Below are 14,979 nucleotides of genomic sequence, written 5' to 3' on the forward strand. Positions count from 1 at the left end.
TGAACACTGTATCATCTTTCACACTACCAAACCATCAACTTCACTGTTCCTCAAAACATGAATAATCCAGTTATTCTGCACAAAGATATTTGCTTTATAACTTTAATTTAAAATGTAGTATAATGGCTTATTTTTTTAGTTAATATTTAGTTAATTTTTAGTTAATACTTTTCTGTCAAGTAAATAATCACTCTCAGTTTTACTAGTTTCCACAAGATAATTGTTTAAAATAACATGTATTTATACAATGAAGAATAATGTACTAATTGGTTCTCAAGGTACATAAAATAGTTAATTCAGCTATTAGAAACACTGGGAAAAATCTAGTTACAGGAATTTCAGTAAGCTAAATTCCACAAATAAAACGAATAAATGAATCACACCAGGGAGCATGCTAAGAATTACCAAAAATGTTCACTGTCTTCTTTCAGATCAAACAATACTTTATGATGATATTTCAAGTTACTTCATTTTTAAACCATGACTAATTACAATGCCAATGCTTCCAAAATCAACAATGATCTCACTTTTAAAGCATTCTTGTCAGGATAACATTTTCTTACTAAAACATTACACTCATTCTTTTAAGCCAACCCTAATATTGAGTTCCCAAAAGTTTAATCAGCTACATTTTTTTTTTAACAAATAGGCCAATTGTTGTAGCATTTGATGCAGCAAGGGTTCCAAAAACATTATGAAAAAATAAATGACTACCTTAAATGGAAGTCTGAAAAAAAAATGTACTCTTTTGTAAGGAAGAACAGCTATATTTGGTCACATGACATATTACTAAAGAAGATATATGTTGCCCATTTTGGTTAAAAATTAAAAGCTATCTTAGGAATCTTCTCATTCAACTAAATCACTATTAAAGAAATAAAAACTGATCCTTTTAGGCATTTTCATCACTACTGCTATTCTGAAACTCCTACCAGGGTGCTGAAGTGGTCAGTTAAGGAAGGATCAGGTAAGACTGGTCCTGGGCTATGAGTTTAACTTGGTACACTCAGCATTCACACCAAAAGCTCAAAAGAAATGCTGGTATTAAAAGAACATAAATTGGTGAAATGATATAAAAGGTTTTATCCTGTCTTTTGATCAGCTTTAATGATATAAATAAACAAATTCCATATAAGTTTCATGGGAAATGTTGATAAGGAAAACTGATACTTTTATTTAGGTATAAACCAAATAGAATTATCCTTGGGTCAGGAAGATTCCCTGGAGAAGGAAATGGTAAGCCACTCCAGTATTCTTGCCTGCAGAATCCCATGGACAGAGAAGCCTGGTGGGCTACAGACCACAGGGTCACAAAAGAGTTGGGCACGACTTAGCGACTAAACAACAACAAAATAGAATGACAAACCTGAACAGAATAATAAACACTTCAAGACAAATATGTCAGTCCCTGTTACAAAGAACTTAATATCAATAAATGTTATTCTCAAAAACACTTCTAGGCATTGAAGAGGAGTATAGGTTAAATATAAGTTATAATATCACTTAGATTCAGTTCAGTTTAGTTCAGTCACTCAGTTTTGTCTGACTCTTTGCGACCTCATGAACCACAGCACACCAGGCCTCCCTGTCCATCACCAATTCCCAGAGTATACCCAAACCCATGTCCGTCGAGTCGGTGATGCCATCCAACCATCTCATCCTCTGTCGTCCCCTTCTTCTCCTGCCCTCAATCTTTCCCAGCATCAGGGTCTTTAAAATGAGTCAGCTCTTTGCATCCAGTGGCCAAAGTACTGGAGCTTCAGCTTCAGCATCAATCCCTCCAATGAACACCCAGGACTGATCTCCTTCAGAATGGACTGGTTGGATCTCCCTGCAGTCTAAGGGACTCTCAAGAGTCTTCTCCAACACCACAGTTCAAAAGCATCAATTCTTTGGTGCTCAGTCTTCTTTATAGTCCAACTCTCACATCCATACATGACCACTGGAAAAACCATAGCCTTGACTAGATGGACCTTTGTTGGCAAATCACTTAGATTTATATATTGTTACATATATTAAATATAATGTACTATATATTATATTATTATGAATATATATTTATAACATAAATATATTTATATTATAAATTATAAAATTATAAAATATTATATTGTAAATATATTATATATTATAAAATATATATTTATATATTATATTTAATATATGTTATATATTAAACTATATTTAAAATATATAATACATTAAATATAATGTTATATATATCATATAAATATATTATATATTATTGATATATAATATATATTATGATATATAAAATATTAAATTTATATATAATCACTTAGATTATCTTCTATGAAATTATAATCACTGGAGTTAAATTTTAAAATATCTGCCTACATTTTAAAATACCAGTTTTATTTATTTATTGGCTGTGCTAGGTTTTTGTCGCTGTGTGGGCTATTCTCTAGTTGTGGTGAGTGGGGACCACTCTTCACTGTGGTGCTTGGGCTTCTCATTGCCCATGGTGGCCTCTCTTGTTGGGGAGCACAGGCGCTGGGGCACATGAGCTTCAGTACTTGTAGCAAGTGGGTTCGTGCATGGGCTTAGTTGTTTTGCTGCATGTGGGATCCTCCCAAACTAGGGATCAAACCCATGTTTTCTGCATTGGCAGGTGGACTCCTTACCACTAAGCCACCAGGGAAGACCCTGCCTACATTTTATAATCCTAGGAAGGTTTCTTCATGCAGTGCTTCAGCATGAATTTTTTAAATAAAATTTTTCAGAAAAAACATTGATCGCAGAACAGTAAAAATAGTAACAATAATGCTAAGAGCTACATTCATTAAATGCTTACAACATACCAAGTTCACGAATTATCTTTCTGAATCTCATAATGATCCTATGGAGTTAAATATTATTCCCTTTTTACAGAGGGAAAAAGAAAAACCCAGGGAGTATATTAATCTGTCCTGGGTCACACTAATAATAAATGACAGCATAAAAAAATCAAGTACTGAAACCATGACGTGTGAACTGTGTGAAAAGCCCACTTATTGTTTTTACATGCTTGAAAGGTACAGGAAAGCCTAAAATGTCTCTAAGGAGGCTTCTATACTTGATCTTAGCCAAAAGGCCAAGAAGTGATCTAAGGAGCCTTCTTAAATGATTATGTCTGAGAATCCTTACCTTTCATATTAGAAAACTGAGGCCCAGGAAATACTTGTTCAGGACACTACTAGTGCTGTCATTTTCTAAATAAAGAATTTTGCTGCTTAAAAACATTTTAAAACTATTGAATTTGGTGATTATCTCTAAGGTCTCTTTCAATTCTAAAACCTACGTTTCAAACTAGAAATATAATTGCTCATTTATTCATCAAAAAGTATAGTTGCATTACCTTACAGTTGAATTAAAACATTTTCTAGCAAATACTTGATATAATCTTAATCCTTTTTAATGACATTTATATTATAAAGACCTATCTTCTATGACTGTTCTTCAATAGATGGGACCCATTCAAGAATCATGAAATCAATTTAATGATTCATAAACAGCATTTAAAAAAAAACTGAAGATACCTAGAATAAAAGAAGTCTAATGGCTATACTATAAATAGCAAGAGCTAAGTTTTGTTTCATGAAATCTGACTGCTGATGGTACTGTGTATTCAGTACTCGCGGTCTCAATCAAAATAAACTGAAAGCCACATTGCTAAAGTCCCAAGGCATTTTTCACATGTAATGTAACTGATATGGAAAGCTAATTAGCTATATTCTGATGACTGAGATTTCTAGGATCTGTACCTAAAATATTTTGCTTTATAATTATAGTAAAATTATTGACATGCTAAAGAGCCAAATGCAAAGAAATTCTAGGAATGCTGCCTATACAACAGTTTTCCTAAGAAAGATAAAACTACTTGTAAAGCAACAAACACAATGTTTAAAGAAAGTATCTGAAAGAAACCAGGGCTCCTTACAGAGGTGGTGATTCTAAGTGTGAGCTGAAAAATAAAACATGAACACAGAACATGTTCCCTGGTCACAAAGCAAAGAAGCTAATTAGAGATTGTGTGTGCCTGCTAAGTCGCTTCAGTCATGTCCAACTCTGCGACCCTATGGACTGCAGACTGCCAGGCTCCTCTGATTAGGGTGTGTCAAAAAGATGCTGAGTCAGCTTAAAGGGTTCCCATTGATCAAAGATGGGGCAATTTGCCTTCAAAAAGAATAACAACTGCATTAGATTGAAACACAAATACATAAAACTTCAGGAGTTCAAATAAAACAAAACACTAATCACCTCCATGCAAGGATATCAAATTATTATTCTAAAATTGGGTAAATAAGGCTTCCCTCGTGGCTCAGACAGTAAAATCGGATAAATAAAAGAATCAAGTATATTTTTTTCCTCCTTTTCCTTCATCAATTTTTTGCATTTATACAGAGTTCATGAAGGAAGGTTATTCTTTGAGAGAATTCCAGATTTAAAAATAAATGCATGATATTATAAAGCAATTATCCTTCAATTAGAAATAAATAAAAATTTTAAAAATGACTGCATATAGAAAAATAAATAAATAAATGTAGGACAAATTTAGAAAGCCACTAAATTATAATCCTGAATGTAATAATCATCACTCACAGCTGCTAAAACTATTAGATATAACATTGACAGGGAACTTGACAATGGATGTATCAGGCTAACAACACCTGAATCCACTGATCAGTTTTTAACACAGCTGAAAGTGAAACAGACCTACAAACGGGATACAGTAGAAAGTACGTATAATCAACATGAAATATTATTGCCCTAAAAGAGAATCTGAAACTAATCAGTCCTCTAGATCTAATTGCAAGCTATAGGAGCACAGGGGATAGAAACAGAGGTTTTAAAAAGACCACAAAGATGTAATCAGATAAATTGAAAATACGGGAAATCTACAAGATCTAGCTTCTTCAATACATGATGGCAAAGAAACAGAAACTTGTTTAAGATTAAAAGAAACGTAAAGGATTCACGTAAATGCAATGTGACAGACCTTGTCTGGACCTTGATTTGCACAAATCAGAAGAGAACTTCAGAAATGGGGCAATAGCTAGTCCCTTTTCAACAAAAAAAATTTCATCTTTCTGCTAGATCTTGGAATTTCAAATCACTAAAAACATATTGTCACCCAACTTTCTACTTTCAAAGAAACATACCACCTCAGCTGGGTAAATGTCAGACAATCAAGTTTTGTTACTGCTTCAGGAAGTCTTTTCCCATTTAAAATGTAAACATATTCACCACATACAATACTCTAAAATGTCACAAATACATAATTATACTATGTCTCTATAAATATTGTATTAGAAAACTTACTAAATAGCAGAACTGAAGGACAAGCACATTTCATGATCTTCTTGAAGCACTGAACTGATTTTCCTCCCTGTAGCTTTGCTTATAGATGTTTTCAGTTTCTTAGCTAATTTTTTTGGTGTATTAGTTATAGAAGATTCTTCTGTACAGCAACTATATACTTCCACCTTTATCTGAAAGTCTGGCCCTGCTTCATTACTAAAAACAAGGACAATCATAATGTTAGAAATTTAACTTAGGAGAAAATAAAATTACAACACCCTCTGATGTTTTTGTAACTTTTCAAAGCAGCATTTAGAACAGGTTTATGTTAATATATATTAATAAGATAGAATCTCCCTGAGTTTATTTAGTATCTAAATGACTTGAGAGGGTCACTGCAACTTCTAGAGCTACCAGCTTCTAAAGTAGGGCAATTTTAACTCAATGTAAACAATATATTCAGGCAAATTACTTAAAGAAAAAGAATAAAATGCCCTGGTCGTTTTGTTGCCAATGCTATTGTTCCTTTTCATTTCCTTAATATAATTATTTTAAGGCATTTACATTTTAAGGCATTTATATCTGTGTGATTTCCTGAAGTGATCATTCCTCAAAAGGAAAAGATGTGAAAACAAAAAGGAAAGAAAATTAAACAAAAGGTTTCCTCTGCTGAAACCTTTAGTTTTCATGTCTTTTTCATCAAGTGCCTACAGTCCACTCAACAATGTGCCCCTCCTTCCCGCCCCACCTTTGTAGCTAATAACTCTAACATTTCACTATTTGGTTATATAGGAGAAAACAAACAAATAAAAAGAGATACACTTCACAAAACATTAGATGTATCTGTAAAAATGCATAATGCTACAACAAATAAACTTTGTGCATTAGCACCCAGCATAAATATAAATATTACCAATCTTAAAAAAGGGAGAGAGAGAGACTTCAAGGCATGAACTCCTTGCAGTGGAGTGAAGTCTTGGTAATATTTGTATTCTTAACCTAGCATAAAATATATTCAGTATGTATTAAAACAATATGCAGAAAATCTGCAATGTCAAGACTGGCTTTGTTCTTTCTCAGACACAATGAACTATGTTTACAATAAAAGACTGTGGTGATATTATTACAAATAAAATATACTTAAAATTGTAAAAGAGGTTCATCAGCAGATTTTGCTTGTGAAGGAAGATCCATCAGTCTCAGAGATTTTAAATACACAGCATAGACTTTTTAAGATTTAAATAGCCAATCTATAGTTTGAATAAATCCAAGGAATAATTGGATTTGAAATACTTTTATAGTTTATTATTTGGCAACTTTTAAACATACAGTATTCCTGGTAATGACTAACAAATGTCAATATTTAGAGAAAAATCAGGGATTCATAAATACTGAATACTTATTGAAACAATCATAACAAAAAGCATATTTTAAAACATTTAGAACATTTGTGAGCAGTTATTTTTAGAACAATTTGAAATATTTACAGAAATATTAAAAAGTTATAAATCATGAGTTGTCTTCCCAAGGAACTTGCACTATTTTGTGAAAAAAAATTATGGTTTTTTTCTTTGTGGTGAAAATAAACAAAAGCAAATTGTTGTAAAGAAAAGAGTCCATTGACAGGACAATTTTGCCATGAAAAAATGCACTATAATAGTTGATAATGGAAATAAACATATTTAAATAACAAAAATTAATTTTTTAGTCTCCATTATGTAAACATTTGGTAATATTTGGGGGATCCTAAGTAAATTCCTTTGGTTCAACAGAGCTTATAAGATGGCCTACACTACTAATTACACACCAAAAAAGTACTTTATTTTTCTGTGTTGTACAATTACTTAGGGAACAGTGGACCAAAGCCCCAAAACATGGTTGTAACAGTTCTTTTTTTAATGCTACATGAGTGGCAAAACTAGTTTCAATCTCAACTGTATATAGTTCCATAACTAAAGATTGGGGAAAAATATATATATTGATTTCATTTTGATTGATAAGTAGTTACTAGTATTTCAATATGAAGATACTGTCTTTGAAACCCTATAAGAAATATAAATCACATACTGATTTAGGCCAATAGAAAAAAATGCCAGGAAAAACTTATATTAGTTAAAAATGATTTCTATGGCTACCGGAGGAGTTCTTTCTGGTTCTGTATTATGACCACAATAAAATAAGCCTGTAAAAGAGCAGGGGCAATAAAAATGGCCCTGAGGATCACCCAATTTTTTTATTGTTTTGGAATACATGAAAGAAGTGCACCATAAGAAAAAGAACATCTTGAAATTTTACTAAAGTGCTTTTCCTACAGTACATATTTCAGAACTATCTAATAAGGTTGTTACACTATTTTAGTTTTTCTGTAAGTAAATCTCCTATATGAGATGTAAGAATGTGTTTTATGCTCAAACTCACTCTATATAAAATCACATTATAATGATATGCCACTGTATTCATAGTTTTACTACTAATATTATGATTTCCATTTTATTTTACATTGGAAAAATTTCAAATCCAGAAATGGCTTATAAATAATGCAACGTTCAAAATCAATTTGAACAGTTAAAGATTTTAATGCTTCAAAAATAAGTCAATAACTTTGCCTTCCTCTGAAAAAGGTAGAATTTTAGGTTCTTTTCCTTCAAATAAGATTAAAAAAAAAATACTTACAATATGGTCACATTTTCAAAACATATATCTGTGACTGTTTTATCCACAATCACCATCTCAGTATCAAAAACTTCAGCTCCCAGTTTGAATAAACAAAAAATGGCATAGTACTGTGATCCTAGAGAAGAAAAACATTAAAACAATGACTCATGTGATGAATCATGTTTACATTATGTTAAAATTTACTTGAAAATGAAAAAAACAGCCTAAATATTTGTTAATAGATTCTTATTTTAATACATTGTACACTGTAATCCTTTAACTTTTTATTGAGACTCTTTTGTCAGTATATATTAATTGCTTGCCCAATTAAAATACAACTAAACTACAGAGTATCAAAAAATAAAGTTAAAAATATAGGTTTCTCAGCAGTCTAAAGTAACCACCAAACTCATCAATTTTATTCCTAGAAAACTCCTTAAGCTTTAATTAATAGCAAATTTAGCACTACATATATACTATTACCCCTGTCATTTTGGCTTCCAAATATAATTAATAAAAATAAGTTTTCTATCTTAAGAGGTTAGGAGCAGACACATTAACAACAAAACATTTTCCACCAAACAGAGAAGGGGGAAATTACAAAATCAATAAAAACTAGAGATGTGAACACAAAAACCATAGCTGCTGGACTTTCTAATTTAATATATATATTTTTAAAGTATTAGGTGATTAAAAGACTAAATCCTTATTACTGAGAAAATGGAGCTCTTCAGATAAACTTAATTCTCTATAGTAATCAGAAAGATACACTTAATTCCCCCATGTATTCCTTTATAAACTAAATTATATTTCTTAAATGAATAACAAATATACTAACCTGATTTTGTATTTTTCATATAAAACTAATTATGTTCAATATGATTCAGGCTTAAAGTATGAGGAACAAAGCTATCATAATAGACACGAAAGATAAAGGATTGTCATAACTTTTCTGCATTGCCTCTAACAGCTACAAATCATTTGAGGTTAATTTCCATGACCCAAGCCATGCATGGATTTGTTAAGACTATATAAAGCTATAAAATGCTGAAGGGGAAGAAAAATTAGATCAAGCTAAAAATCTTTCTCTTATATCCCATTAAATATTCTGAAGGAAGAGGACAAGGCAAAAAAAAATCTCCAATATTTCTGGTCAAAAAATGTGGCCTTTACTACTTCACTCAAACACCTCCTTTTGTTTCACAATTTCCTTGTCTATTACCTGTTGGCATCCTTGCACAGGTTCCCATCAATAAGACTGTGCTTATTCTGTCAAATGACATTTATTTCAGTGTGGAAGCAGCTTTTTCTCCCAATTATCTCAAATTTACTACATACTAAAGAAAATACATCGATTACAATCAAAACCATACATACGTTCTTTATTGCTGAAGTGATCAGAGTCTTTCCACATTAGTGGTATACGAATATCTATAATGGAGGGGAAAAAGAAATTACAAGGAATAATTTTGGTAAATTTAATCTCTTAGCGTAAAGTAAACCTCTGTATTCCATAATGGATTCTGACCACTAAAGCCAGCATTTATTTATTATTAAATATACTAACATAGTAATATTTTCTCGTAAACATAGCTTAGACTAGGAATATAAAATCTTATACTTTTTAAACCTCACCAAGTATTACTCAAGTAGCACCTATAATAAGCTTCTGTTATAAAATTTTTGTGATTTATGCTTTTGAAATAGGCAAAATTTGGGTAACCTAGTGTTGAATTTATATTTTGGGTAGGCAGTAGCAGCAAATGTAGCTAAATAAATTTCAAAATCATAGAACAGTAGAGGTAGAAATGACTTTAGAACGAACTTTTATCCACTATGTAAACTTTAAAGATGAAAAAAATTAAGTGACTTATATAAGATTACTGGTTTCTGGAAGAGACCCAACTCTTGACAAACAAATCCAAGATCTTTCCATTAGGAAGATTTAACTTGTCTACAAAAGAATGTGCAGATCTTTGTATATTCATGCTACAAACTGTAGCATTTTCCTTAAGAAATAAAACTAAAAAGAGGAATGTATTACTTCTTTCAGGCCAAGAAAGGGCCTATATTCTAAAAGTGATCTAAACATATTTCTCTCATTCACATATTCTTCAAATTCTAAGTTTAATAAATAATAAATTTATTCCAGAAATTAATCTAGAGCTTTCAAACAGTCAACATTTGTTCTTCCTAGTTTCCTCCATTCTCCCTTGTACTTTTAATACTGGTTAACATTATGGAGTAATAACTTTCCTTTGACATTCTTATGTTATCTGCATATTTTCAAAGTTTGAGAATTAAGATTTTACCAAATAGATTAAGATGAGCAATTATAGCATAACACAGCACATTAGAAATCTCAATTGTAAAGTGAAGTTTGTTTTAATTTTGTACTCAGAGTACAAATTTTCAAATTTTGTGGAAAATTTCTGTTTAAAACATCTCCCTACTACACTTTGGAAGTTTATGTGCCTATTTTCTCTTACCTGTTAATTATGCCACTTTCAAATAATTATGATTCTTTATGAACATAAGCTATTTGGCTATCTTTATGCTGTGCTTTACTTTTAGATTCCATGATCTTTCGTCTACAGTTTTGTTTGGAATTCTTTCTAGGGTTCTTAGCTCCTATTTTCAATTTCCTTTCTAGAAAAGCTGTATATTACTCTATTCTTATGCTTCCTAACCAGGCAGACATGTATGAGTGCTCTTCCCACTGCTGCTTTAGCACTCATTTTTATCAAAAAGTGAGAAAAACAAAACATTATTCTATTGAGTTCTTCTTGTGTCAAACCAAACACTTCACATATACCTCATCCAACAATAATTTTGAAAATATATCTCCCAACTTATGATTGTGTTTTCACTGTCATTTATCTCAAACTATTTTTTTTATTTCCTCTTTGATTTCATCATCAACCATTAGTCTTTTAGTATCATGTTGTTTAGTCTCCATCTAATTGCTTTTTCTTGTTTCTTTGTGTGGTTTACTTCCAGTTTCATGTCATTGTGCATAGAAAAGATGCTTGAAAAAATTTCCATCCTCTTAAATTTGTTGAGGCTTCTTTTGTATCCAAGTATGTGGGTCTATCCTAGAGAATGCTGCATGTGCACTTGAAAAGAATGTATATTCTGGATTTTTTTAATAGAAATATCCTCAAAATATCCATCAAGTTTAACCATGAAAACACAACCATACAAAACCTGTAGGATGCAACAATACAGACCTTCCTCAAAAAGCAAAGATCTCAAATGAACAACCTCATCCACCAAATGAGAGTATTAGAAAAGGAGAACAAACAAAGCCTAATGTCAGCAGGAGGAAGAGAACAGTAAATACCAAAGAGGAAATACATAAAATAGACATTTTAAAACTGTAGGGAAAAAAAATCAATAAAACCAAGAGCTGTGTTTTTGAAAGGGTAAACAAAATCAACAAACCTCTGGTCAGGCTCACTAAGAAAGACGACCCAAATAAAAAACAAGAACTGAAAGAGGAGAACTAACAGATGCTGCAGAAATACAGAAACCTGTAAAAGAACACTATGCACAATTATATGCCAACAAATTGGACAACCTGAAAGAAACAGACAACTTCCAAAAACATAGAGTCCACCAAAATGGGTCATGAAGAAGCATAATTTGAAGAGATCAATCACCGGGAGTGACATTTGTTGCTGTTGCTGTCAATTGTTAAATTGTGTCCTGCTCTTTGCAATCCCGTGGACTGTAACTCGCCAGGCTCCTCTGTTATTACTATCTCCTGGAGTTTGCTCAAATTCGTGTCCACTGAGTCGGTGATGCTATCTAATCATCTCATCTTCTGCCACCCTCTTCTCATTTTGCCTTCAATCTTTCCCAGAAGTGAAACAGAATCCGTAAAAAATAAAAAATAAAAACTCTCCACAAAACAATCCAGGACTGGATGGTTTCACTGGGGAATTCCACCAAACATAAGAAGAACTTACACTGATCCTTCCCAAACTCTACCAAAAGACAGAAGAGGAGAGAACACTTCCAAAGTCATTCTATGAAGCCACCATCACCTTTACATCAAAATCAGACAAGGTCACTATCAAAAGAGAAAATTACAAGCCAATAACATGCTAGTAAAGTAATGCTCAAAATTCGCCAAGCCAGGCTTCAGCAATACGTGAACTATGAACTTCCTGATGTTCAAGCTGGTTTCAGAAAAGGCAGAGGAACCAGAGATCAAATTGCCAACATCCGCTGGATCATGGAAAAAGCAAGAGAGTTCCAGAAAAACATCTATTTCTGCTTTATTGACTACACCAAAGCCTTTGACTGTGTGGATCACAATAAACTGTGGAAAATTCTGAAAGAGACAAGAATACCAGACCACCTAACCTGCCTCTTGAGAAACCTGTATGCAGGTCAGGAAGCAACAGTTAGAACTGGACATGGAATAACAGACTGGTTCCAAATAGGAAAAGGAGTACGTCAAGGCTGTATATTGTCACCCTGCTTATTTAACTTATATGCAGAGTACATCATGAGAAATGCTGGACTGGAAGAAACACAAGCTGGAATCAAGATTGCCGGGAGAAATATCAGTAACCTCAGATATGCAGATGACACCACCATTATGGCAGAAAGTGAAGAGGAACTAAAAAGCCTCTTGATGAAAGTGAAAGAGGAGAGTGAAAAAGTTGGCTTAAAGCTCAACATTCTGAAAGCGAAGATCATGGCATCTGGTCCCATCACTTCATGGGAAATAGATGGGGAAACAGTGGAAACAGTGTCAGACATTATTTTGGGGAGCTCCAAAATCACTGCAGATGGTGAGTGCAGCCATGAAATTAACAGATGCTTACTCCTTGGAAGAAAAATTATGACCAACCTAGATAGTATATTCAAAAGCAGAGACATTACTTTGCCGACTAAGGTCCGTCTAGTCAAGGCTATGATTTTCCTAGTGGTCATGTATGGATGTGAGAGTTGGACTGTGAAGAAGGCTGAGCACCGAAGAATTGATGCTTTTGAACTGTGGTGTTGGAGAAGACTCTTGAGAGTCCCTTGGACTGCAAGGAGATCCAACCAGTCCATTCTGAAGGAGATCAGCCCTGGAATTTCTTTCGAAGGAATGATGCTAAAGCTGAAACTCCAGTACTTTGGCCACCTCATGTGAAGAGTTGACTCATTGGAAAAGACTCTGATGCTGGGAGGGATTGGGGGCCAGAGGAAAAGGGGACGACAGAGGATGAGACGGCTGGATGGCATCACTGACTCGATGGACGTGAGTTTGGGTGAACTCCAGGAGTTGGTGATGTACAGGGAGGCCTGGTGTGCTGCGATTCATGGGGTCACAAAGAGTCGGACACGACTGAGCGACTGAACTAAACTGAACTTTGATAAATATAGATCCAAAAATTCTCAACAAAATGGCTCTGATGGTAAAGAGTCTGCCTATAATATGGAGACCCAGGTTCAACCCTTGGGTTGAGAAGATCCTTTGGAGAAGGGAATGGCTGCCCATTCCAGTATTCTTGCTTAGAGAATCCCATGGAAAGAGTCAGACACAACTGGGTGACTAAGCACAGAGCACATCCTTGATAAACACAGATCCAAAATCTCTCAACAAAATACTAGCAAACCAAATCAAACAACACATAAAAAAGATCATATACCACAGTCAAGTTGGATTTATCCCAGGGTCACAGCGATGGTTCAACATATGCAAATCAATCAATGTGATACACCACATCAACCAAAGGACAAAAACACATGATCATCTATCTCAAGGGATGCGGAAAAAACACCGGATAAAATTCAACATCCACTTATGATTAAAAAAAAACTCTTAACCACAGTAGCGGGAACATATCTCAGCATAATAAAACCTATTTACCACAAATCACAGCCAACATAATATTCAACAATGAAAAGTTGAAAGCCTTCCCACTAAATTCTAGAACAAGACAATGCAACCCACTTTCACTGCTTAGTTTTTTGTTTTTTGTTTTTGTGGCTGCACCTCATGGCTTGTGGGATCTTAGTTCCCCAACCAGGGATTAAACCCAAGTCCATGGCAGTGAAAGTCAGGAAATTCCATGACCACTTCTATTCGACATAGCATTGGAAATCCTAGCCACAGCAATCAGACAACAACAACGAAAAGAAATACAAGATAACCAAATTGGAAGGAAAGAGGTAAAATTGTCATTATACGCAGAAGACAGGATACTACAGAGAACCTTAAAAGACTCCACCCAAAAGCATTAGAACTAACAAACAAATTCAGCAAGGTAGCAGGATACAAAATTAGCATACAGATCCGTTGCATTTCTCTACAATTAACAATGAAATATCAGAAAGGGAAAGTTTTAAAAGGTGCTTTTAAAATCACATTAAAAAAATAAAATTTAGAAATAAACCTGATCAAGCAGGTGATTTATATGCTGAGAATTATAAAAATACTGACAAAGGAAATTAAAGATGACTTAAAGAAGTGAAAAGGTGTACCATGCTCTTGAATTATAATTTATAGTGTTAAAATGGCCATACTATCCAAAGGAATCTACATATTTAATGCAAGCCCTGTCAAATTACCCGTCATTTTACACAAAACTAGAAAAACCCTAAAATTTATATAGGACCATAAAAGACCCAGAATTGCCAAAGCAATCCTGAGGAAAAGGAACAAAGCTGGAGGCATAAACCTTCCAGATTCAGATGATACCTCAAAGTCACAGTCAAAAACAGTATGGCATTGGGACAAAAACAGACATACAGAAAGAATCCAAAAATAAACCCACACACCCATGGCCAATTAATTTCTAAAAAGGACGTAAGAATATGCAATGGAGAAAAGTCTCTTTAACAGCTGATGGTGGCAAAATGGACAGCCACATGTAAATCAATGAAATTAGAACACTCCCTTCACATCATATATAAAAATAAACCAGAAGTGGCTGAAAGACTTAAAACAGGACACCATAAAACTCCTAGAAAAGAACATAAGCAAAACATTCTCCGACATATATAGTACCAATGTTATCT

General features: G+C 33.3%; 1 protein-coding gene across 1 annotated transcript in view; it reads right to left on the reverse strand.

Moving 5' to 3' along the window:
- RTKN2 (rhotekin 2) overlaps positions 1-14,979 on the reverse strand; it is a 129,454-nt gene that overhangs the window by 59,315 nt on the left and 55,160 nt on the right. Inside the window, exons 4-6 of the mRNA XM_069571757.1 lie at positions 9,334-9,387; positions 7,975-8,092; positions 5,323-5,517 (exon numbers count right to left, since the gene is read on the reverse strand). Coding sequence (XP_069427858.1) covers positions 5,323-5,517; positions 7,975-8,092; positions 9,334-9,387 — 367 coding nt within the window. The remainder of the gene's footprint in view (positions 1-5,322; positions 5,518-7,974; positions 8,093-9,333; positions 9,388-14,979) is intronic.

Source organism: Ovis canadensis, chromosome 25 (genome assembly GCF_042477335.2).
Source record: "Ovis canadensis isolate MfBH-ARS-UI-01 breed Bighorn chromosome 25, ARS-UI_OviCan_v2, whole genome shotgun sequence".
Lineage (NCBI taxonomy): Eukaryota > Metazoa > Chordata > Mammalia > Artiodactyla > Bovidae > Ovis > Ovis canadensis.